This window comes from Tamandua tetradactyla, chromosome 21 (genome assembly GCF_023851605.1).
Source record: "Tamandua tetradactyla isolate mTamTet1 chromosome 21, mTamTet1.pri, whole genome shotgun sequence".
Classification (NCBI taxonomy): Eukaryota; Metazoa; Chordata; class Mammalia; order Pilosa; family Myrmecophagidae; genus Tamandua; species Tamandua tetradactyla.
Window position 1 is genome coordinate 4,482,157 of NC_135347.1, and position 24,691 is coordinate 4,506,847.

At 35.1% G+C, this 24,691-nt stretch overlaps 1 protein-coding gene and 1 pseudogene across 13 annotated transcripts in view; one reads left to right on the forward strand and one right to left on the reverse strand.

Annotated features, from left to right (window-relative positions):
- Positions 1–24,691, reverse strand: part of CSNK1G3 (casein kinase 1 gamma 3) — a 111,394-nt gene that overhangs the window by 54,383 nt on the left and 32,320 nt on the right. For all 13 annotated transcript variants that reach the window (XM_077138795.1, XM_077138798.1, XM_077138796.1 and 10 more), the window contains exons 2-4: positions 22,553–22,991; positions 16,920–16,960; positions 6,197–6,266 (exon numbers count right to left, since the gene is read on the reverse strand). In XM_077138795.1, the coding sequence (XP_076994910.1) occupies positions 6,197–6,266; positions 16,920–16,960; positions 22,553–22,730 (289 nt within the window). In that variant the 5' untranslated portion in view covers positions 22,731–22,991. The remainder of the gene's footprint in view (positions 1–6,196; positions 6,267–16,919; positions 16,961–22,552; positions 22,992–24,691) is intronic.
- LOC143665805 (non-selective voltage-gated ion channel VDAC2 pseudogene) lies at positions 24,082–24,632 on the forward strand (annotated as a pseudogene).

Below are 24,691 nucleotides of genomic sequence, written 5' to 3' on the forward strand. Positions count from 1 at the left end.
GGTTTGTTTTATATACATCCAATAGTGCTGATTCCCCCAATCAGAGGCAATGTAGTCAAGAAAACACTGACTCTGGGCTAGACAGGCCTCCAAGAATATGCCTGAATAGACCTAGCTCTGTAATGTTAATATAACTAATGATTTACTCTTTGAGCGGGACATACTTCCACATGCAAGTATAAAAGATTTTACATTCAAACATAGTTTTCAGATAAAAAGCTTCATTAATTGTTAAATATAATAATGTATTATGTTTAAGCCAATTTTATTTATATCTCAAAGAATTCTGACCCCACCTGCTAAAGGGGTTGCCTATATATGTGGAATAAAGACATTTTATGCAAATATGCAAAAATATATACAAATATACATGTAAAATTTTTACTGACTCTGCATTATAGAGTGACTAGTAATGCAGTCATCAAGTACTGGCTAACGGATTCTCAGTAACTATTTTTGAGCTAGACTATTTTTGAACTGCTCATATCACAAGATAAATCCATTTTGTAAAAAACATATCTTGTAACATAATAGATTCTGAATTGCGTGCACTGATTTACTGAATCCAAACAAATTATATATGCTAATTAAATTAACACCCCTTCAGTTGAGAGGAGCACATTTACAACATTGTAAATATACTAAAAACCACTGATTAAAATGATGAATTTTATGTCAGTGAATTTTAGCTCAATAAGAAAAAGAATCATCTTCTCATTGAAAGGTTGGCTTAAGTCAGAAGCAAAAGGATCAGTTAGAATACTGCAATTGATGGTACATGAATTTTAGGGGGGGCCCGAAACACATAAAAAGGATGGGGGAAAAAAGGACAGGGGACTGTTTTCCCACATTCATGATGGATGACAAAGGAGCTTAGTGAAATGACTCTCTGGTTTTTTGGCTTGGGTTACTGAGTAAACAGTGCTGTCACTTAAAGAAACACAAAATAAAGGAAAGAGAACAGGCAGAGATTTCAAGGGTACTGTCCTTGAAGGAACATCTGGGTGGAAACATCCAATGAGGTCTACACAGTGGTTCTGGAAATAAAGAAAGAAGTCTAGCAAGAATATGCACCTAATCACCACCTTATGGATGGCAATTAAAATCAGAACAGGAGATAAATTACCCAGGGAAAGCTAGCCCTAACGTAAAAGGGGAAAGGATTTAGGATGAAGCTCTGAGAAACACCAACATCTACGAATAGGCAGGAGAAAAACAGTTCTCAAAGAAAATTAAGGAGAGAGGAAAACTAAGGAGAAAACTAGAAGACAAGAATATCATGAAAACCAAAGGAACTTCCTCAACTAGGAGGAAGTTAGCTGTCAACAGTTTCTAGGGTTTGAGAGGGATCAAAATACTTTAAGGACTGAAAAGCATCTTTTGATGATCTTAACTGAACTTAAGACAGTGAGATTAAACTTTAAAAAATCTTAATAAGGAAGAGAGAGAGAGAGAGAAAGGTACTAGATAGACAGCAGAATGCAAGAAAGGTTCCATGTTCTTTTTGTTTTTCAGATAAAAGAAACTTGCACATGTTTAAAATATAAGAAAGGGCCATTAAAGGTAGATTTAAAATACTCAAAGCAAGCAATAAACTAATATCAAGAAGAGATGGAAAGTATGGCTGACAAGTCACCTCTTTCTTGCAGATTGGAGGGAAGAGTGTATGTTAAGGGAGATAAATTAGTTGAAATAGTCAAGGTTTCTAAAATGAAGCTACAATCTCAAGACTAATTCCAAACCTTAATTTTTTCAACTGAGCTAACTGGCTCTTTAAAGACATTCTAATAAAGGATTAGAGAGCAAAACAGGCTACTTGAAAGGGTTAAGCTGAGATTTATCTTTAAATCAAATCTATCTGCAGAGATAAGAAATTATAGAAAAATTACTTAAATGAGAGCAGAGTTTTCAAGTACTCTCATAAGCAAAATGTTGATCACAGATTGTTCTATGGATTTGTCATTACAATTATAATAGCAGCAAATAAAACACCTCCTCCTGTCCCCCAGGAGTATAATCACTAGGCTAGTGATTTCAAAACCTTATTACCAACCATAATCATCAGTGAAGTCAGACTCTAACAATTACCTATTTTAAAACTTTACAGGTGGTGGTGCAAGGGTAGTTCAGTGGTAGAACTCTCACCTGCCATGCAGACCTGGGTTCAATTCCTGACCCATGCACTTCCCAAAGAAAATAACAAAAATTTAACAAATGGTGCTGCATAACGGGGTAGTCACATGGAAAGAAGAATGAAATGTGACACCTCCACCATACAACATACAAAAAAAAAAAAAAAAACTTCTACAGATGATTCTGATGAAAACCTGGTCTGGGAACTCCTATATTAGGCCACCTTTATAAAGGCAACATACTTTAGAGTTCCAATATCAGTGTTTTACAGCTGTTGATTATGTAGATGGGCTGGGAAAGGATCTGTGATATCAGCTTATCCATTTCCCTCATTTTTTAAACAGACAGATCTAAAGAGGTAAAATACCCTAAGGAAGCAACTGTAAGAGGTAGGCCAGCTAGGTCACTATCTATAAGGGTTGCCAATAATCTTTGGAATAAACTGAAAATATGGTGCTAGTTATTTCAAGTTTCATATATAGATAGAAAGATAAGATAGATAGGTAGATAGATATATAAACTGATAGAATATAAATTGATTCCTGACCCACTGAAGGAGACAGCTCAGTTGAATAGATTTACCTTGCACATGTGCAAGTTACACACTTACAGGTTGGCTTAACAATTACCTTAAGCATGCAATCATAGCTAAAAAATTCTGAAACCAAATAATAACTGGCATTTCAAGGAATGAGTGATATATCTAATTTATCTTTTTTTAATCTAATTTATCTAATATGTAAAACCTTTTATTTATCTCAAATAATGTTTCCAGTGTGGAAAAATCACACACACTCACACACACACACCAAAGCAAAACCAAAACTTAAGAAAAATTCCAACAATTTTTTTTACATTCTCTCTGCTTTTCCAGGGGTAGTAAATTACCAGTAGTGAACTTATTGATTACTGTTCCCCTTGTTTCTTTAAAGTTTCTTGAGTACGATTCATATCACAAGATCAAAATGGAAAATAGATGAGAATCATGTTCAAATTCTATCACTGAAAGCCAATGAAACACTGTGAGTCACCTCCATCTTCAGTGTATGTGTAACTAATTAAAAGGATGGAAAAACTGCCAAATAAAACAATTCCAAACAATTTAAAATACTATTTTGTTGCATTCCTTGAATATAACAAATCCATTAGTTAATGAATTAATCATTTTTATTAGGAATAATTTCCTACATCAATTAAATAAATGTTTAATAAATATTTTTAAAACTTCTAAAGTACAGCCAAGTTGCTAAGCCTGCTCAAGGCACCATTCACGTTGAGTCTGCCTAGGTCCTGGCGCATATTCTAGAAGAAAAGGGAAAAGTGTAAATGTAGATCTTCTAACCCCAAGTCCAGCATGATTTTCTGTAATCTCTACTGCCTTATGTGAGTTGGAGAGGTTTCTGATCACTATAATATCTTGCTTACCTACAAGACAACGTTTTATGAGTTCAAAAGTTGGGAAGGCAATCAAACCAGAAAAGATATAAGAACAATGTACAGGCAGTTGAAAAATACAAATACTAATAAAGGACAGTTCCCAATATTTTCACGTCAAAACTACTTGTTCACATTTGACAATTCTAACAAGGTAAAGTTACCTAGTTTCTCAGATAAAAAGCTTGGATGTCTACCAGTCTCAGAATGATTCTCTTCCTCTGAGAATTTCCCTCCACTTATATACATAAGCAAATAGCCAGCAGCTCTGCTTTTAATGGCCATGTTCCACCCACTTGCCACAACTGTCTGAATCGAGGTATGGCAGGGGGTGAGGGGTGGAGGGGATGCATCTGATCCAAACTGGGCCTATCTTCCTAGGAACCTGAAGTTAAGATTTAGCGGCAACTAGTCATTCTCTCCAAGTAACTGGAACTGAAGGAAACGCAATTAGAAACTACAGGGGATTTATATGCACACAAAAGCAAAGAAATGAGATCTGAAAGAAGGAAGCAGGGGGTCAGAGATCATTTGATGGCAAATGGTATCCCATGGAGCACAAGGGAGCACCTCAATATATGTAGACTACCCTGTTCATTTTTACTACTATTATTGTTATTTCCGACACAATTTTTAAAATTAAAAAAGGCAAAATAAGTAAATAAAAATTAAAAAGGCAAAGACTAAAAGAATAAAAGTAAGTGCATCTTCGGTATTCAATTAAATGACTCTCTGAACTCCAAACTGATTCACTCTTATTCAATTAAGCCATTCAACCATACTTTTCCAAATGATACTTTCACTACTTTAATAGATAAATCTGTCATTTTCATCTTCCCACTATCCAACCTTTCTCTAATAACAACCCAATTTCCCATCCAGCAACCATCACTTCCCATTCTCAGTTTTTGAGGTTCAGGTAGCTCCTAGGATGAACACATAATCTCAACATGGACAAATTCATATTGATTAAGTCAGGGGAAAGCACCGGACACAGGTAAGAAAGTAAGACTCAGTCCTAGAGCTTTTTTTTTAGGATTTGTTTAGAAAGAGATGCTTTCCTAATAGCTAATGGTAGGTTTTTGGTAGCCATCTCTACCACCTCACAGTCAGGCCAAGCAGAGAATGAAGCCAACACCAAAAAAAAAATAAAACCAGCATAGAAATAAGCCCAAGAGTATTATGATGACAGCATTTGCAGCCCTGCATACAGCAGTGTCTAATATATTAGGTAATTTCCTTGAATTTCTAGTACATGAGCCAATAAATCCCCAATTAAGAATTAAATATGTATTATAAGAAGTCTATAGTGATAAAGGTATTAATACAAAATATCAGATTTAATGTCCCCACACTAGAATATGCTCTTAGAAAAAAAGAATGGAAAAATAAGATATTAAGAAAGAAGGTGGTGCGATTGTGGCTTAGTGGCAGAATTCTTGCCTGCCAGGTCAGAGACCCGCGTTCGATTCCCAGTGCCTGCCCATGTTTAAAAAAAAAGAAAAGAAACAGACAGCTTCACCAACTAGAATGCAAAATTGCTTACAGAAAGATACATGGAAAGATGATATATTATTAAGTCTGGGAAAACAATATACCCCTATCTGGTAAGAAACTATACAAATAAAATCATTACATTTAATAAAATAGGAGTAAACAGAAAACATAGAGCTGTAAAAAGCTTTAACATAAAGGAACTATACAATAGGAAATATTCCCATTAGTTTTTTTCCAATGGCACAAAATATCCACTCTCACTTAGATTTAGAGTTTATGTATAAATACACCATGTATTAGTTTGCTAGGACTGTAGTAGCAAATTATCACAAATATGGTGGCTTAAAACAAAAGAAATTTTATTCCCTCACAATTCTAATCAATTTCCCTGGACTAAATCAAGGGCCAGGCTATACTCCCTCCAGAAGTTTTAGGAAAAAGTCTTATCCCTTATTCCTTCCTGCTTCTTGTAGCTTCCAGCATTCCTCGGTTTGTGGCTACATCACTCCAGTCTCTGCCCTGTGGTCACAATGTCTTGTTCTTTAATGTCTTGTTCTTTTTTGTGTGTGTACAATCTCCCTCTGCCCTCTCTTTAAACGACACCTTGGTTGCACTTAGGGTTCATCTGGATAATCCAGAATAATCTTCTCATCTCAAGATCTTTAACTTAATTATACCTTCAAAGTCCTTACCATAACATAACATTTACAGACTCCAAGGATTATCATGTAGACACTTTGCGGATCCATCTTTCAGCCTACCACAATATCATAAGTTCTTTCAATAGCTGTAATTTTGCTCAGAAGGCTAAGAATATGGAAGCCATAAGCATCTTAACATCTCAAATTAATTTTTTCTCAAAATCTTCTCTACCCACACTAACAAAAAAAAGAAGCTCTAAAATTTTATATTTAAAATAAAAAAGGATTCCCGGAGCCTGCTCATGCCAAAAAAAAAATAAAAAATAAAAATTAAAAGGGAAAAATTAGACTCCAGTAAGAAAATGTCCAGCAGACAAAGTCTTAAGAAGTGATTCCTCTTAACCAATTTAAAACACTATTCCTTGAAACTAAAGCGGTATTGTCACAACAATCTATTTCATCCCAAATTTAAAAATGAAATATGACCTTACCTCCAGATCCTAACTGCTTATAGAATCTGTATTCCAAATGTAGCTGTGGTGCTCTGGACTTCATGGGTTCCTAAATTAAACAACAAACAAACAAAAGACAATATTCAAATTATTAAAAGACTATCAAACCCCAATTTCAAATGTTAAATTTCTTGGTGTCACCCTTAAAAAATGTAACATTCCATTGGGTAACTTTGCCTAAGGTTAAAATCATTTAAAAAATTATCTTTATATTCAAGATAAAATAAATTGATGCCATAAATGTACATAGGCTAAGTTGATAATAGATCAAGCATTATGGAAATCTCTTATGTTAGACTTATTGATCATCAAGAATGTTCAATTCTGAACATTCATGAACTGGGAAATGTAGGTCAGTATCCTATTTCTTCTCCCATTCCCAAGAATTCACCTCTGAATTGTAAATTATGATGCAGAGGTTCTATGTTCAAACGAAGTCACAGAAAAGTAAGAAACAACAAAGATGGAGATATGAAAACTTTAACAGAAACAACTCTTTTTAAAATTGCTGCATTTGGGTATAATTTACATACAATAAAACACACAATTCTTAAGTGTTAGGTCAATGAGTTTTGCCAACTGTAGATAGCCCTGCAACCACCTCAAACAACCTAGAGTACCTTTCCATTATCCTTCCCCCAGAGGTAATCACTTTCTAGCTTCTATCACCTTTTAATTAGTTTTGTCTATTTTTGAATTTCATCAAAATACTACTCAGTATGTTTTATATGTTTAATGGCTTTTTTCATTCAATATATAATCATTGTTGTTAATAACTATTGTATAATAAGAGCTTACTATGTGTCAGACATCATGCTAAGTGCTATATATTATATTATTAAGCTTTTCCTATGATATATTATTCTAATTTTTAAATGAGAGGTTTACAGGGATTAAATAATTTAAGTAGCAGAGCAAGCCTTTGAAACCAGGTCCTTCTGACTGTAAAACCATATTCTTAACAAGTATATTATACAATCTCTTCAGGTAACCAACAAAATCAATCACCTTTGTAATAAAGAATGATAAATTTGGTTAAAAACTGATAAACAAATAGAAAGACAAGGAGAGCAACAGTTTCCAAACTATTTTATATTTGGGTAGAGTTTTTTTTTTTTTTAGCACAACTTTTATTAACCCTTAAAAACATACAGCAAGAGGGTGCACAGGTGGTTCAGCGGTATAATGCTCACCTTCCACATAGGAGACCTGGGTTCATTTCTGACACACAAACAAAAAAAAAAGAAAACTACATAGCAAGATAAAAATGATACTGCTCTACTTGAAGAAGTGAGCGATGGAAAAGGCCCAATAACTAACTACCTTTTATTCTGCACAGTTTTATAGGACACTGGCTATATAATCCATTTTGAAAACTATGGATGTAGATGCTGTTTTATAGGCAGGGGGAGAGAAGCTGGACACAAAGATACTGCAATCAATAACCATTTATTTTCCTTAGGCTTTTCTAACAAAATTCTAACATTTTGCTGCAATCTACTTCCCTCTAATAGCCATGAGCTCCAGGTGAAGGGCTAGAGCCTTACTGTGATTCCAGATTGGAATGCCATGGAGGTGACATCCCCCTTGCCAGGGATTAATTTAGATATGGTTATGTAATAAAATCTGACCAATGAGACTAAAGGGACGTCTGCTGGGGAGCTTTTGGATGAGTTTAAATTATCAATTTAAAAAAAGATATAAAGAAGGAAAGGGCTCTTTTTCCTTCAGCTGGACATTGTGTAGATGTGAAACCTGGGTCTTTGACAATTATCCTCTGATCATGAAAAATGCTGGTGCAAATGCTGCTATTCCATGAAACCAAGAACAGCAGATTAGAAAAATGGAAAAATAGCTGGAGAGACCCTCCTTTGAGGCAGACAGGTCCTCAATCCTTAACTGAGATGGGCCTTGTCAGGCAGATGTGAGAGTCTGTGACCCAAGAGAGATGTTGTGTATTCCCTTCTAATAGGAGGAAAAGATGCTGGGGGTTGGAAGAGCAAAGCTTCTAGGGATCACTGTGGGCTTCCTCCTAGGTAAGGACCACTGGCTCTATGCCTATCTGAAAGTATAGAAAAGTGCTGCCAAGGAGTTCTGGTTCCTGGTAATAGCAAGCTAGGTTTTCACATATTTATATCTACTAAAAACAGAAAATGCTAGCTTACAAAAAAAGAAAACAAAACAAAACAAAGCACTGTGTAGCAAACATGATACTTAAAAATGTGTAGGGCTTTTTTTTCCTTTTCTTTTTTTTCCCCTCCCTCTCTCTCTGGAACAATTCTCCAACTGAAACAATTATAATAAGAATCATTATACGAGAAGATAATCCACTTTAGTTCTTTAGAGGGAGGACTGAACAGTAGTTAAGAGCACGGACACTGGATTTGAATCCTCACTCCACTACTTATCAGCCGGGTGACTTTTTGTAGGTTACTTTCTGTACTTTAGTTCCCTCATCTGTAAAATACCTTTCTCTTAATATTTGTAAAGTACTTAAAATAATATCTTCCACATAACAAGTGCCATATTAACTATGATTCATTAATTCACTATCTAGATGTATGTAATCTTAAAATACAATAAAAGCTATTCACTTAGCAATCACAAGTGGAAATAAATACACAATTTATTCAATCACTAATATCTCCTAAGTAAAAATAGAAATCCAATCTATCTTAGTTAAGTCAGTTCAAATTGACTCCAGCACTTGACTCGGAGTAAAATTTTATTATACCATAATATAACAAGTCACCCTATCACAGAATAACATTTTAATTATTCATAGATAGCAGTTTATTATATAAGTGCAATCAATAATAAATAAAAGTGGTGCCTGAAGTACAATTAGTAAGTTAACCTGAACAAGGGGAACCTTACCAAATAAATGTAAAAATCTTTATAAGAGATAACAAAACTAAAAGTAGTCACTGTAATTTGGTGAGTACTATTTTATCAAATACCACCTTTACTTTTACCAAAGTACAAAAATCAGGTAACACTATAGGTATAGGGATATAACATATTCAAGTGATTACTTTTATGTCACGTTCTGAACAAATTATGTTTTCTGCAGCAAAAAATATATATATAATAGTACAAACAGTTTCCTCTTCCTGTAAGCAGGCCCCCCGGTTGATCTCTGAAAATGGTTCACTATTCATTTGACCCAGAAAACCCTTCAAAATCATGCAAATCAAGAGGTTCAAATCTTCAAGTTCACTTTAAGAACACCCAAGAAACTGCTCAGGCCGTCAAAGGGATGCATGTTCGAAAAGCCACCAAGTATCTGAAATACGTCACTTTATAGAAGCAGTGGGTGCCATTCCGTCCTTACAATGATGGTGTGGGAAGGGGTGCCCAGGCCACACAGTGGGGCTGCAGGGTCGGTGGCCCAAAAAGAATTTTTGTTGCACATGCTTAAAAAGGCAGAGAGCAATGCTGCGCTTAAGGGTTTAGATGTAGATTCTCTGGCCACTGAGTACATCCAGGTGAACAAATCCCCTAATAAGATGTGCCTCAGGATTTATGGAGCTCATGGTCAGATTAACCCATACATGAGCTTGCCCTGCCACACTGAGATGATGCTTATTGAAAAGGAACAAACTGTCCTTAAACTAGAAGAGGTTGCTCAGAAGAAACTGAAGAAACAAAAACTTATGGCTCAGGAATAAATTCATTTTAAAATAAATACATTTATTAGCTCTACTACTAGAGCTAATAAATGAGTACAGCAAAGTAGCAGGCTACAAGATCAACATTCAAAAATCTGTAGCTTTTCTATACACTAGTAATGAACAAGCATTTACAATCGCAACTAAAAGAATAAAATACCTAGGAATAAATTTAACCAAAGAGACAAAAAACCTATATAAAGAAAACTACAAAAAACTGCTAAAAGAAATCACAGAAGACCTAAATAGATGGAAGGGCATACCGTGTTCATGGATTGGAAGACTAAATATAATTAAGATGTCAATCCTACCTAAACTGATCTACAGATTCAATGCAATACCAATCAAAATCCCAACAACTTATTTTTCAGAATTAGAAAAAACAATAAGCAAATTTATCTGGAAGGGCAGGTTGCCCCGAATTGCTAAAAACATCTTGAGGAAAAAAAAACGAAGCTGGAGGTCTCACGATGCCGGACTTTAAGGCATATTATGAAGCCACAGTGGTCAAAACAGCATGGTATTGGCATAAAGATAGATATATCGACCAATGGAATTGAATAGAGTGCTCAGTTATAGACCCTCTCATCTATGGACATTTGATCTTTGATAAGGCAGTCAGGCCAACTCACCTGGGACAGAACAGTCTCTTCAATAAATGGTGCCTAGAGAACTGGATATCCATATGTAAAAGAATGAAAGAAGACCCGCATCTCACACCTTATACAAAAGTTAACTCAAAATGGATCAAAGATCTAAACATTAGGTCTAAGACCATAAAACAGTTAGAGGAAAATGTAGGAGATATCTTATGAATCTTACAACTGGAGGTGGTTTTATGGACCTTAAACCTAAAGCAAGAGCACTGAAGAAAGAAATAAATAAATGGGAGCTCCTCAAAATTAAACACTTTTGTGCATCAAAGAACTTCATCAAGAAAGTAGAAAGACAGCCTACACAATGGGAGATAATATTTGGAAATGACATTTCAGATAAAGGTCTAGTATCCAGAATTTATAAAGAGATTGTTCAACTCAACAACAAAAAGACAGCCAACCCAATTACAAAATGGGAAAAAGACTTGAACAGACACCTACCAAAAGAGGAAATACAGATGGTCAAGAGGCACATGAAGAGATGCTCAATGTCCCTGGCCATTAGAGAAATGCAAATCAAAACCACAATGAGATATCATCTCACACCCACCAGAATGGCCATTATCAACAAAACAAAAAATGACAAGTGCTGGAGAGGATGCGGAGAAAGAGGCACACTTATCCACTGTTGGTGGGAATGTCAAATGGTGCAACCACTGTGGAAGGCAGTTTGGTCGTTCCTCAAAAAGCTGAATATAGAATTGCCATACGACCCAGCAATACCATTGCTAGGTATCTACTCAAAGGACTTAAGGGCAAAGATACAAATGGACATTTGCACACCAATGTTTATAGCAGCGTTATTTACAATTCCAAAGAGATGGAAACAGCCAAAATGTCCATCAACAGAAGAATGGCTAAATAAACTGTGGTATATACATACGATGGAATATTATGCAGCTTTAAGACAAGATAAACTTATGAAGCATGTAATAACATGGATGGACCTAGAGAATATTATGCTGAGTGAGTCCAGCCAAAAACTAAAGGACAAATACTGTATGGTCCCACTGATGTGAACGGACATTCGAGAATAAACTTGAAATATGTCATTGGTAACAGAGTCCAGCAGGAGTTAGAAACAGGGTAAGATAATGGGTAATTGGAGCGGAAGGGATACAGACTGTGCAACAGGACTAGATACAAAAACTCAAAAATGGACAGCACAATAATACCTAATTGTAAAGTAATCATGTTAAAACACTGAATGAAGCTGCATCTGAGCTATAGGGTTTTTGTTGTTGTTGTTTTTTACTATTATTACTACTTTTATTTCTTTTCTCTATATTAACATTTTATATCTTTTTCTGTTGTGTTGCTAGTTCCTCTAAACCGATGCAAATGTACTAAGAAACGATGATCATGCATCTATGTGATGATGTTAAGAATTACTGACTGCATATGTAGAACGGTATGATTTCTAAATGTTGTGTTAATTTCTTTTTTTCTTTCTTTCCGTTAATAAAAAATAAATAAATAAATAAATAAACACAAATTAAAATTTAAAAAAAAGAGATACAATAGATACAAACAAAAACATTTGTAAGGAAATGACAATACAGGTACCAAATTAAGGTACAACACAGTTCCTGTGAAATTTTTTCAGTCCTTTCAATATACATTTTTAGGAGAACATTACCACACTTCAATCTCAAAATGCTCAGGACAAAGACCCAAAAATATTCCAAGTTCCCTCAAAGAACACTAGAACTACCAAAATTATTAAAAGTAATGTTGATTGTTGGCCTTTAGAAATGGCAAATCAGAGCAGAGGAATAATGTCTAAACTAAAAGAAAAAGAAAAAGAATTAAGAAGATAGAGTGATATGGCACAAAGAAACTAAAATAAGTGATATATGTACATATACATATGAAGGCTAAAAGATGAGACATATTTAAAATGAAGGCGTCAGTGTATGGACAGAATAAACAAGTTCCAAATCTGAAAATAAAAAAGGATCTAAGTGTCACCAGTTAATGACTGAAACAGATAAGGAATGGTCAGCCTAAGCAGTGGGTCTTGCCTTGACATAATGGTTTATTTGCCTTCAGATATCAGATAAATATTCACATGTTAAGACATGCTTCCATGACTGGAGCTGCTCACCAGAGGCTGCTGCATCAATAACACAGGATATGGACTTTTTCAAACCTCTATGCTTGTGTACCACCCTCAGCCCCAACGCCCATAATGTCAAGATCCAAGACCACTAGCCTAGAACATGAGAAAAGGAAGAATTTCAAAGGAGTAAAGTCAGCAAAGCCCATTCAAATCCTACCCTGCATCCCAGGTCTCTCTATTAAAATTCATACCAACTAAGTCCCCTTGACCTAATTCCATGCTCACAAATGAATCTTGTAATTTGTCTTGCCATGTAGATCAGCCTATAGAAAGAAAACACAGTGTGCCAGTTTGAAACTGTCGTGTAACCCAGAAAAGCCATGCTCTTTAATTCTCATTCAGTACTGCTAGATGGGATCTTTTTTGTTTCCAGGGAGACAGGACTCATCCAATTGTAGGTGGTAATTTTTTATTAGATGGTTTCCATGGAGATGTGTCCCCACCCATTCCAGGTGGGGTTGCTTACCATTTTGGAAAGGAGAGAACCATTTTGGAAAAAGCTCAGAGTGCTGACAGAGCACATATAGCCAGAGACCTTTAGAGATGCAGAAGGAAAACACGCCGGAAAAAGCCTTATGAAATGAGAAGAGAAAGCTAGTAGACCTCACCATGTGCCCTCCCAGCTGAGAGAGAAACCCCAAAGTTCATCGGCCCTTGCTTTGGAGTTAAGGTATCTTTCTCTGGATGCCTTAATTTGGACATTTTCACAGCCTTAGAACTGTAAACTTGCAACTTAATAAATTCCCTTTTTAAAAGCCACTCCATTTCTGGTATATTGCATCCCAGCAGCTTATCAAACTAAAACAGATTGTGGTACTGGAGAAGTGGGATGTTGCCGCAATTTGCAAATACCAAAAATGCTGAAAAGCTTTTTAAATGGATACGGGGAAGACTCCGGAAGAGTTGTGAGGACCTGGATGACAGAAAGGGCCTAGAGTGCTCTAAAGAGACTGTTGGTAGAAATGTGGACTCCAAAGATACTTCAGATAAGGCCTTAGATTGAAATGATGCACGTGTAATTGCAAACTGGAAGGAAGGCAATCCTTGTTTAAAAGTGGCAAAGAATCTGGCAAAAGTGAAAGCTGGTTTTAGATGGAAGGCAGATTTTAGAAACCACGAGCTGGGACACTTAGCTGAAGAGCTTTCCAAATTAAATGTGGAAAGTGAAGCCTGGTTTCTCCTTGCAGCATATAGTGAAATGGTACAGGAAAGAGGTAAGCTGAGAACTGAACTCTTGAGTACAAAGAAACCAGAAATTGATGGTCTGGAAAATTCTGGGCTTCCAGAAAGGGAGACCCCAGAGAATAGTGCCCCATGTACAGATTTAACCAAACACAGAACCAGTCAGCCATTTCACAAAAAGCCAGGACTGGAGATGGAGTTATCCAGGAAGGATTTGTGGAAACTCCTATTTTCCGATGGCTATGATCCCTGCCTACAACAAGAGTGCTGTAGAATCTGAAAAAACAGAATCACTGCCAGTCTGTCCCAAAAGGGACAAATTAAAGGAAAAATAACTTTAAAGGCAGAACCATGGAAGCTAAGGTCTGAAGCCAAGAAACCTCAGGCCAGGAGAGCAGACCCACCCATGCACTTGGAGAGGGTGAGTTTGCCCCGAAGGCAGAGGGCAGGAGTTTCAGTGCCCCAGGCCTCAGAGGGGAGGGTGGAGCACAATTCTTGAGGATTGTGGGGAGCCTTGCTGCCACCACATTTTTCCATGGGGGTTACGCATGTGCCCGGAGACCACAAAGAGCTCGGTGCTTGGAGAGGGTGAAGCCAAGAAAAAGTTGGTCACCCCAATGTTCTTCAAGGTTGCAATTCTCACCCTAGCATTTGCAGAGAGCCACGCTGCTGTATACACACTTGGAAGAGGTGGGACTTCCTAAAGCCCCCTGGACAAATGACTCTCAGTCTTTGAAATCTAATGGAGTTTGCCCCGCAGGCTTTCCGAACTGTTTGGGTCTGGTTTACTCCTGTGTTCCTTCCAATTTCTCCCTATGGCAATGGGAACATCTATCCTATGACTGTTTCGCCTTTTTATACTGGCAGCAAATAAACTTCTGAGTTTTACAGGTCCAGAGCCAGAGAATTTTGCCTTAGAACAGAACATGCCTGTAGCTGACCTTGTTGAGATTTTGTACTGTTTCTGACTTGTACTGTAATTGTATTTTTACTGAAATGGTTTAAGGCTTTGTGATATTATGATGGAATGAATGTACTTTGCATTTAGAATGAACAGGTCTTTTGAGGGTCCAAACAGTAGAATGTGCCAGTTTGAAACAACTGCATACCCCAAAAAAGCCATGCTCTTTAATCCTCATTCAATATTGCTGGGTGGGGTCATTTTGATTGTTTCCATGGAGATGTGACCCATCCAATTGTGGGTGGTAACTTTTGATTAGATGGTTTCCATGGAGAGGTGTCTTTACCCATTCAAGGTGAGGTTGCTTATTGGAGCCCTTTAAGAGGGAACCATTTTGGAAAAAGCTCAGAGTGCCGACAGAGCCCACGTAGCCAGAGACCTTTGGAGATGCAGAAGGAAAATACCCCCGGGGAAGCCTTATGAAATGAGGAAAGAAAGTCAGCAGATATTGCCACATGCCCTCACAGCTTAGAGAGAAACCCCAAAGTTCATCGGCCCTTTCTTTGGAGTTAAGGTATCTCTCCGGATGCCTTAATTTGGACATTTTCACAGCCTTAGAACCGTAAACTTGCAATTTAATAAATTCCCTTTTTTAAAAGTCATTCCATTTCTGGTATATTGCATTCAGCAGCTTACAAAACTAAACAACATAGTAAACTATCTTATTATAAATTTAAAACCCTTTGCCATCTTGAAGCGATTGATAATACTGTGCATCCACCTCTGAGAAACAATGACAATCTTGATAAAATGACCTAAGCAAATTTTGTGTCATAGAAGGACCAGATCTTAAAACCACAGTGAACGCACCTAGGTAAATGCCAGGCTGAAGCCTTAAGTCAGCCATCAATTTTTCATTGTGGGACCATAACCCTACTATACATTTTTATTTCCCAGTAAAAATAAACATTTGTTGCAATGAAACTTGGTCTACACTCACAATAACATTAAGGGGTATGGGATTATGAGTTTTTCCTTTTTATTTCTTTTTCTGGCATGATACAAAAGTTCTAAAAAATGATCACGGTGATGAATACACAACTATGTGCTGTATTTGTGAGCCATTGATTGTACACCATGTATGGACTGTACGTGTGCAGAGTTGTCAATAAAAATATTTAAAAAAAACAACCTCCCCCAAAACCACAACCACTTCTGCTGAAATTGTCATATAATGGGTTTCAGTCTCTTGGCTAGTAGCCTGTACTCTTTCTTCATTGTACTTATACAATAGTAATTATAAACAAAAAAAGTATGTAATTAAAAAAAAAATGGAATGTGGTTTTTCCATGTCCTCATGGAAGTTTTTCTATTTCCTTCTATTTGCCTTTTCCTTCAATGGGTTAACTAGTATTTAAAGGTAAGTCTCTCCTTATAGATTAACCTTATATTACTCTAACAGAGGTTATATCGGTAGGGACAAAATTGAGAAAAGCAGGCAAAATGGGAAATCCAGGCTTTATTTACCGTCAAGGAAACTTGACCGGCAAACCAGATAGAACAGCTTTATCAGAATAAAGAAAGATTCGTCTTAGGGAAATAATTACCAGATCCCATCTCTTCAGAAAGAGATCTCTTGGACTTGTAGTTGTTGCAGTGAACACATGTAGCACTCTAGAATGGTCCCATGGAAGTTTACTTTTGCTCCTATCCTCTACCCACATCAAGGGTAGACCTTGAATCTCAAGCAATAGCCAGCTTTATCATATATAAAATAGTAACAGAAAAAGAGATTTGATAAGCTATCTTAAAATTTGTTTTTAAGGAAGGTAATCTGAATACTAAGCATGTTTTTATTTTGTCCAAATGTTTGGATTAGAAAGAGGAATCATGTTTTCTAATTTTTAAATTCATGCTACAATGTTGCTAAAGTAAAGAGATTGAGTTTTTATGGCATAAAAAACACAAAGGTCCTTATATTATCATAAACTTGAGGGGCATTCTGACATTATGAGCTTAATAACAAAAGATCAGCTATTCATGTCACATTTATTTTCAAATAAACACCCAAGCTATAAATGATATGAAAACAAAAATATAGTTTAAATATGTTACTATTTAAGGAAGTAACAAGAAAATAATTGAGGAAAAATAAGAAATGTGAACTTACCAGCTTAATTGCCACATATTCATTTGTGTATAAATTTTTACCTTGAAAAAGAAATAAAGAATATCAGATTCTGCAAGTAATTAGCTTTTACAGATATACAAAACTATACTCTCCCCTCCAAAAGAAAGCAAAATATGAAGCATAGGCTTTTGCTTTCAACAATTAAGCAAAAACTCAATGAATGACAAAGAAGCATTTACATTTATTATTAACTCAATGATCTATTTAGTAATTTAATGTGAGTTCAGAGAAGGAAATGATACTAGTAAATACTTAATCCCACTTATTAAAATGGAAAGACTGATTTTGTTTAAATAATGTACACAATTTGGAAAATAATACCAAATGCATGCTAACTAAATTTCAAAACCAGAATGCCTATATAAATTCAGAAATACAAAATTCTTCTCCTTAATTACTAATTACCTCATTTTAAATTCTAATAAACTCATTTTAATCCTTCATTACTATGGGATATAGTCATAATAGGGCTCATATTTAATGGAGCAAATAGATCAAATATATAGAAAAACCTGGAATATATGAAAAATAAAATAAGAAAAGTATTTGTTCAATAATAGGTTCTAACAAACCAATTAACTACATCAAGGGAAGAAGGGTGCTTCATCACTACTGAATTAAATTCCAGATATTTTAAAGAGTTAAATATAAGTTGTAAAACAAGAGAAAATATACAACCCAACATAACAGAGTCCTTTATGAATGTAAAAGAAGACACAAAGATCAAGAAGAAGATTCTATACAGATTTGATTTTATAAAATATTTTACATTTCTGTATGCTGAAAACAATCTATTTTATTTAAAAAAAAAAAGCATTAAATGACAAACCAGAATAGAGATTTAATATGACTAACACGTAAAATATTATATTGATCCTTGGCACTGACAAATTGAAAATAATTTAGAAAATTCTAATGGGTCAGTATCTATAGTTCAAGTGTAATATGGAGCATTTTGAAAGCAGTAAGTACATGAAGTCAAGTTTTCATATAAATTAAACTTATGTATATCTTTCCAAGTACATCAAAAAGAATGAAAAAAAAGATATAGAGCCACATATGATTTCTGAATTTCCAATACCTTTTCAGTAAGTATGATTATAATGAGGGAAATAGAATAATAACAGTTTGTTTTTTCTTTTAAGCTATGAAAGTAACTGGCCCTTGTTGCATTGACTATGGGACACTGAACAGGCGATTGTCAACTTTGACACGTGATTTTCCAGCATAATACCTCCATCCTCTTTTTATACAGCAGCTGATGAATGGCAGTATAACTTTCAGGCAACATTTCAGTCTTGGATCTGTTGCCATCTTTGTACAGTAGTGTTTACTCACACAAATATAAAAACTTTCTGAATTTTGACTTTTTTTTTTTTTTTTTTTTTTTTAACATGGGCAGGCACCAGGAATCGAACCTGAGTCCTCTGGCATGGCAGGCAAGCATTCTTGCCTGATGAGCCACCGTGGCCCGCCCGAATTTTGACACTTTATAAAAATGAGTAGGGAAAAAAAGCAAGCATTAATACTAATGCTAAGTATAAGTCTCATAAATTCATATAGTTGGTACAAAGATAGAATTCAAAAGAAGTACCAGAAGTGGTGGAACCAAAGCTATAATCAAGTTGTCAGCAAATCATGTATAAATACCAAAAACAAAAAAATTATAGAATACTTCATAGTTTTAGTCAATAAATAGTACAACATTTAGATATAACACACATTTTCAAGACTGCATTATATATGAAATTTTAGGCTTCCTCAAGTAGGAGTATAGTGAATAATGTAATGATACAACAAAGAGCTTAATCTTGAGGAACTGGTATCTAATTAAGAAAGGAGCAATTTTGGTTTTGAGATCTAACATGGAATTTGTGTTTCTTCAAGAAAGTAAAATCTACTCATAACTATTCTGTTTATGATGATTACTCACAAGTACTCAAAGAAAAGTTACAGGATAAGGAGTTTGTTTAAATACACATACTATACAACCAAAATACAGCAAATACTCCTAAAAGTAATGCTTCAGTTGGCTTTCAGTTGGCCAGAGCTCTCTTGGCCCTTTTTCTTCTTGCTGGCTGGAAGACAGGAACAATTAGAGAAATCTCTTGGACACAGAGATTTGACCCATATTTTGAGGATGCAGTGGTACCCTGACAGCCTTAGATTCTCTCTCTCTGGTCTGTGTTATATGAAAGAACAATAAACTATTTTGATCAATACCACTATATCTTGGGATCTCTTTGTTATAGTACTAGCCTATTCCTTAGTTATTGAACTTTTCAGCTAAGTGGTATTTGCTTCAATTAGAAACAGAAAATTCATAAACTTAAAAATGTTCATAAACCAATCTGAATATTTATTTGATATATATCGTAAGGCTTGTAGAATGTTGAACTAAACAATTCTCAAATATAAGCAATAATATAAGGAAGGTTGCGAGCTATATAAAAATAGGAAGAGGACAAAAGTAAGAGAAGTTTTTCATAACTCCTGTGTTATATTTAATTGTCATATATTAAGATATCATCTTATTTCAGATAAGGTAATTCATAAAGCAATAAATAACACTCCCTATTTTAGCTAACTATGCTTGGTTTTATTCAGTCCATGCTGAAAACATTTGTAAGAGTTTCACATGATTATATAAACTAGAAGTACATTTTTACCAACATGCAGAATGAGCCTTACCATGAACATATAAAGATAAAATAAAACCACAAATACACCAATGCATCATTTTATAATATAAAAAGGAATATGTGGGGTACAAGGGTAGTTCAGTGGTAGAATTCTTGCCTGCAGGTGGGATACCAGGGTTTGGTTCTCAGCCCATGCACTCCCCCTCAAAAAATACTTCTACAAATGGTGCTGCGACAACAGGACAGTCACATGGGAAAAGAATGAAATGTGACCTCCACCAAACAGCACACACACACACAAAAAAGGAAAACAGATAAAAATGACAGTAAATAGTGCATTTGTTTAAATATAATTTCACATTATTATTTAAAAATTTTAAGAACTCTCATGGTCAATCTTTTTCCTAATTACCTATAAGAGTGGTTGGTTTCAATGTTGGGTAATACTATCTCTTCCTGGGGTATTTAAAATGGGAAGGGGGCACTTTGGATTGTGTAGAGGAGTGCAGGAGCACAACACCTATTAATGCCCAAGGGGTCTGAAGTTCTAAACACCTCTGCAATGTGTGGGACAGTCTTATTCAAAAATAAAAGAAAGAAAAGGAAAAACAAAGAATTGACTAGTCCAAAATGTGAACAAAGTTACTGAAAAAAATCACATACCCATAATATATATACACCTTATACTCTTTCTTATCCAAAACAAGCCACAAGTTTAGTACTAGGAATCAAATATTCAAGGTGTTGGTTTAGAAAAGTACTTAAAGATCCAAACCAGCTTTTAACATTTACATTTGTTTATCCAAACATAGAACAAATGATTGTTTACAACTTTTTCTAAACAGAGAAACCAGGTGAGGCCTTCAAAAAGCAGTAAAATGCCCCTTTTTTATTATTTTATTTATTTTTATTAGTTTAAGAATAAGAGGAAGAGGAATAAAATGACTCAATTAGCTCTACATATATATATACACACACAAAACACATTATATATCTATAAATACATATAAACATATTATATATGTATATAAAACACACATATAAAAATGTAATACATTGATTTAAATAAATATATACTACATGTATATACACCACACTCCCATAAAGAGATTAGGCAGAAAAATAGACAGGCAGATAGCTAAGCTAGTCATCTTTTTCCTCCTCCTCCTTATTCAGAGATTGCAATGTATTTACTTTGAGAATTATAAGAAACCAGTTTGAATAAAATGGCCAAAATATACAGTACAAATAAATGCATATAACAATATATGGTTGCAGAGTGCAGAGCTGATTTACATAAATTCAAATAAAAATAAATATAATAAAAAATAAATGTAAACAACATGCCATAATATTAATTTTTAAAAAAGAACAAATTTCTTGACAGAATCTTTTAAAGGAATAGAACAATCAATGTTTTCCTAAAATATGTTTGCATAGTGCTAATCCTTTTTTTTTTTCTGGCATGGGCAGGCACCAGGAATCCAACCCATGTCTCTGCATGACAGGCGAGAACTCTGCCTGCTGAGCCACCATGGCCAACCCAGTGCTAGTACTTTTACATTACCATCCAAATTAGTTTTCACAATAACCTAAGCTGAGGAAATAGAGGCCCAAGTGGTTAAGTGACTTATACGTTCCATGACAGCAGGGATCATTTTTATATTTTTGCAGTATATTACCAGTGCCTAATCATGCTCGGTACATGATGGACATGAAATATTAGGTAGGTAGGTAGGTTAGGTACGTAGGTAGATAGGTAGGGGAGGGAGGGAGGGAGGGAGGGAGGGAGGGAGGAAGGAAGGAAGGAAGGAAGGATGGATGTGTGCATGTGCGTATGGATACTGCCCCAGGGTAGACAAGTAAATAATCTGATTTCTCTAACTTTAATGTCAGAAATGGTTTAAGAATGTCAAAGTATCAATCTTTCAAAAAACAAAAATGCATAACATTCACCCATTCAAATATTTGACTTCCTGCTAAATGCAAGAGTCTGCCAGCCACATCATGTTACAGCTATATACAAAGTATATTATTGCTTTTACTGGCATTCTTTCTTCTTTCTTCTTGTGTATATTAACCACACAATACTAATAAAATGAAGGAGTGACTACAAATTAGAGTATTTTCCAAGATGAAAAGAAGTATTGAGTAGATAAACACAAAATTGGTTTATTTCTAACATCACGGATGGATCTAAGGAAAATTGTAAAGCCAAGTTTTATTCTTTTTACTTCTGAAGTTCACACTTTTCATGGTACTTTGGCCAGAGCTCACAACATGCTTTAATGCTAACCCCATTAAAGGGAGACTGGTACATCTCCACACTAGGAGGCCCTGAGTCTATCACTGAATTGGTGTATGACATTTGTCAGGTAACTTTCCCTCTCCAAGTTTCAACTGCCTTAAATATATTGGCTGAACTTCCATTGTCTTCCAAATTTGCCTAGTTATAAGAATAACCTGAGTCCAGGTCCCTTCATTAAAAAAAATTTAGATTCCTAAGCCCCATTCTAGGCATATGGGAAAGGGGGTTAATTTAATCAATTTTATAGTTTTAGAATATTATCAGATTAAAGTCATACACATGGTCCTAAAGTGATCAGTTACTAAATGCTTTCAAATATGAAAAAAAATTGCCTAATTATTATTCCTAAATCATATACTGCTTAAATGGAGTAAACAGATTTCTGGAAGATATTTCAGTCTGTTTGAACTTTTTAATTTACTTTCTTATTTTTTTCAGGTTCTGGTTGGTTAATCTCAAGTAGGGAGACATTCCTATACTAGGGAATTTCTTACAAATGAAAATACAAATACATAAGAAATTTCCAACATCTTTATTTGTTAAAATCACTACAACTAAGCAAGTAGACAAATTTAAATAGCTACACCATTTTCATTAAAAAGAATCTTCCATTAAAAAAAAAAGTTTCTAACATAACGGAATAAACATAATAATAGTCTTACCTAATCGTAATTCTCCAAAATTACCACATCCAATTTTTTTTCCAACTCTAAAGTTAGGTCCAACCATTAAAACTCCAGAAGATGATGACCCCGTTCCTCGAGTGTTGTGCCCTGATCGACCACTAGGTCGTGCCATTCTATCATCTGATTTGTCCTTGTCTTTCTTTTTATTATCCATATCAAGTTTGCGGTACTCCACTTTGGATTCTTTAATCAAGACAAGCTCACTGAAACAGGGTATTGTGGGAACAGGTACATCACTAGGTAACTGTACCAGGTGGGCAATGTTAACATTCAAATTGCGGAAGGTAGTCAATTAACTGCTGCGTGTTCATCCCATTCGTAAAATGATTTTTTTCCCCTCAGTTTTCTCTTCAGCAAAACATGTCCTCAAAATTTTCTGGCCAATGATGTAAGCTGATATGATATTGATGGAGAGCTAGAATATTAAGAAAAGAAAATTAGTTAACCAAGATAATTTAAAAACATGTTTGGAAAACTAGGTAAGATAGAAAAGTTTAAGCAATAAATTATTGCTATTTGTTGATGCCCACTGAAATCAAACCAGAGTAAACTATTAAACTAACAATTACCCTTTATATGTATATTTTAATACTAAAGATATCACAAAAGTAAAACAACGAAAATAAATCAGGCATTTACTTCTTTAAAAAAAAAGGAAAAGATTTTATTCAGTTTCATAAACCAATCTTTATTCACCAACCTAGACCTCCTAATTTAAAATCATCTCAATTAAAAGTAAATACTCAGAACATTCCAATAAGTCAATATAATGTTATCAATCTAAAAGCAAAAAAGGGATAATTTTGGAATTTAATAAAACTACATTAATGATATCTTCCACATGTTTATACACTTAATGATTTTCAAATTCTTTTTAAAAATACATTCTCATTTGCTCTTCATTTATTCAAATATTTACTATGCATTAACGAAGTATGGTAATGGAGCGCAGAACTGATATTCTTCATCACTGTTACCCTGCAAGGAAAACAATTCCTATGTGAGTAACCTTTGAACTAGACCTTAAAGAATAAATGTAACTTTACAAGGTTAAAAGATGTTGGCGGGCATCAACCAGACAAGGCGGATTTTTAAACAGGTATTAAATTTTCTAATATACAGATGAAAGCATTAAAGTTCAAAAAAATTTTCAAGGTTTTTGGAGGAGTCTGCCTCATTCTTCTTCTCCTCTAGGAATTTCAGCCAAACACATCTCAATGCTGCAGTAAATCTGCAGCCTTGCCTTCAATAATTTCCCCACTTCTGTTTAAACAATTTGAAGGGTTTCCTGTTCCTTGCAACTAAAGGAGTTTTGACTTTTAAAAGAAAGTCACTAGTAAAGAAAATAGGATCAATATCAAGGACTTTTTGACAGCTCTACCTTGTGCAAGCCTAAGGGTTCAGCTACAAATGGAACAGCAGACACCGCCCCCATCAAGAGACAACCAGATCATCCCTTCCCATGGCCTCACCATGGCGACCTATGGGTAGAGCTGCAGCAGCCAATGCGTATTCCTCCAACACATGCTGACCTTGGCAACGCTGCTAGAGATAATTTCAGCAAAGAATCTGAGTTTGGATTGGTGAAACTGGATGTGAAAACAAAGTCATGCAGTGGTGTGGAATTCCCAACATCTGGTTTATCTAATACAGAGATGGTCAAGTTACCAGGACCTTGAAGACCAAATACAAATGGTGTGAGCATGGTCTCACTTTCACAGAAAAACAGAACACAGATAACACTCTGGGAATAGAAATGGCAATGAAAGACCAGATTTTTCAAGGTTTGAAACTGACATTTGATATCACCTTCTCAACAAACACAGGAAAGAAACATGGTAAAATCATGTCTTCTTACAACAAGGAGTATTTAAACCTTGGTTGCGATATTTATTTTTATTCTGCTGGACCTGAAATCCATGGCTCAGTCATCTCTGGTTATCAGGGCTGGCTCACCAGTTACCAAATGAACTTTGACAGAGCCAAATCAAAGCTGACAAGAAACAACTTTGCAGTATGCTACCAGACTAAAGACTTCCAGCTGGCTTCACACTAATGTCAATGATGGGACAGAATTTGAAGGTTCAATTTATTAGAAAGTATGTGAAGATCCTG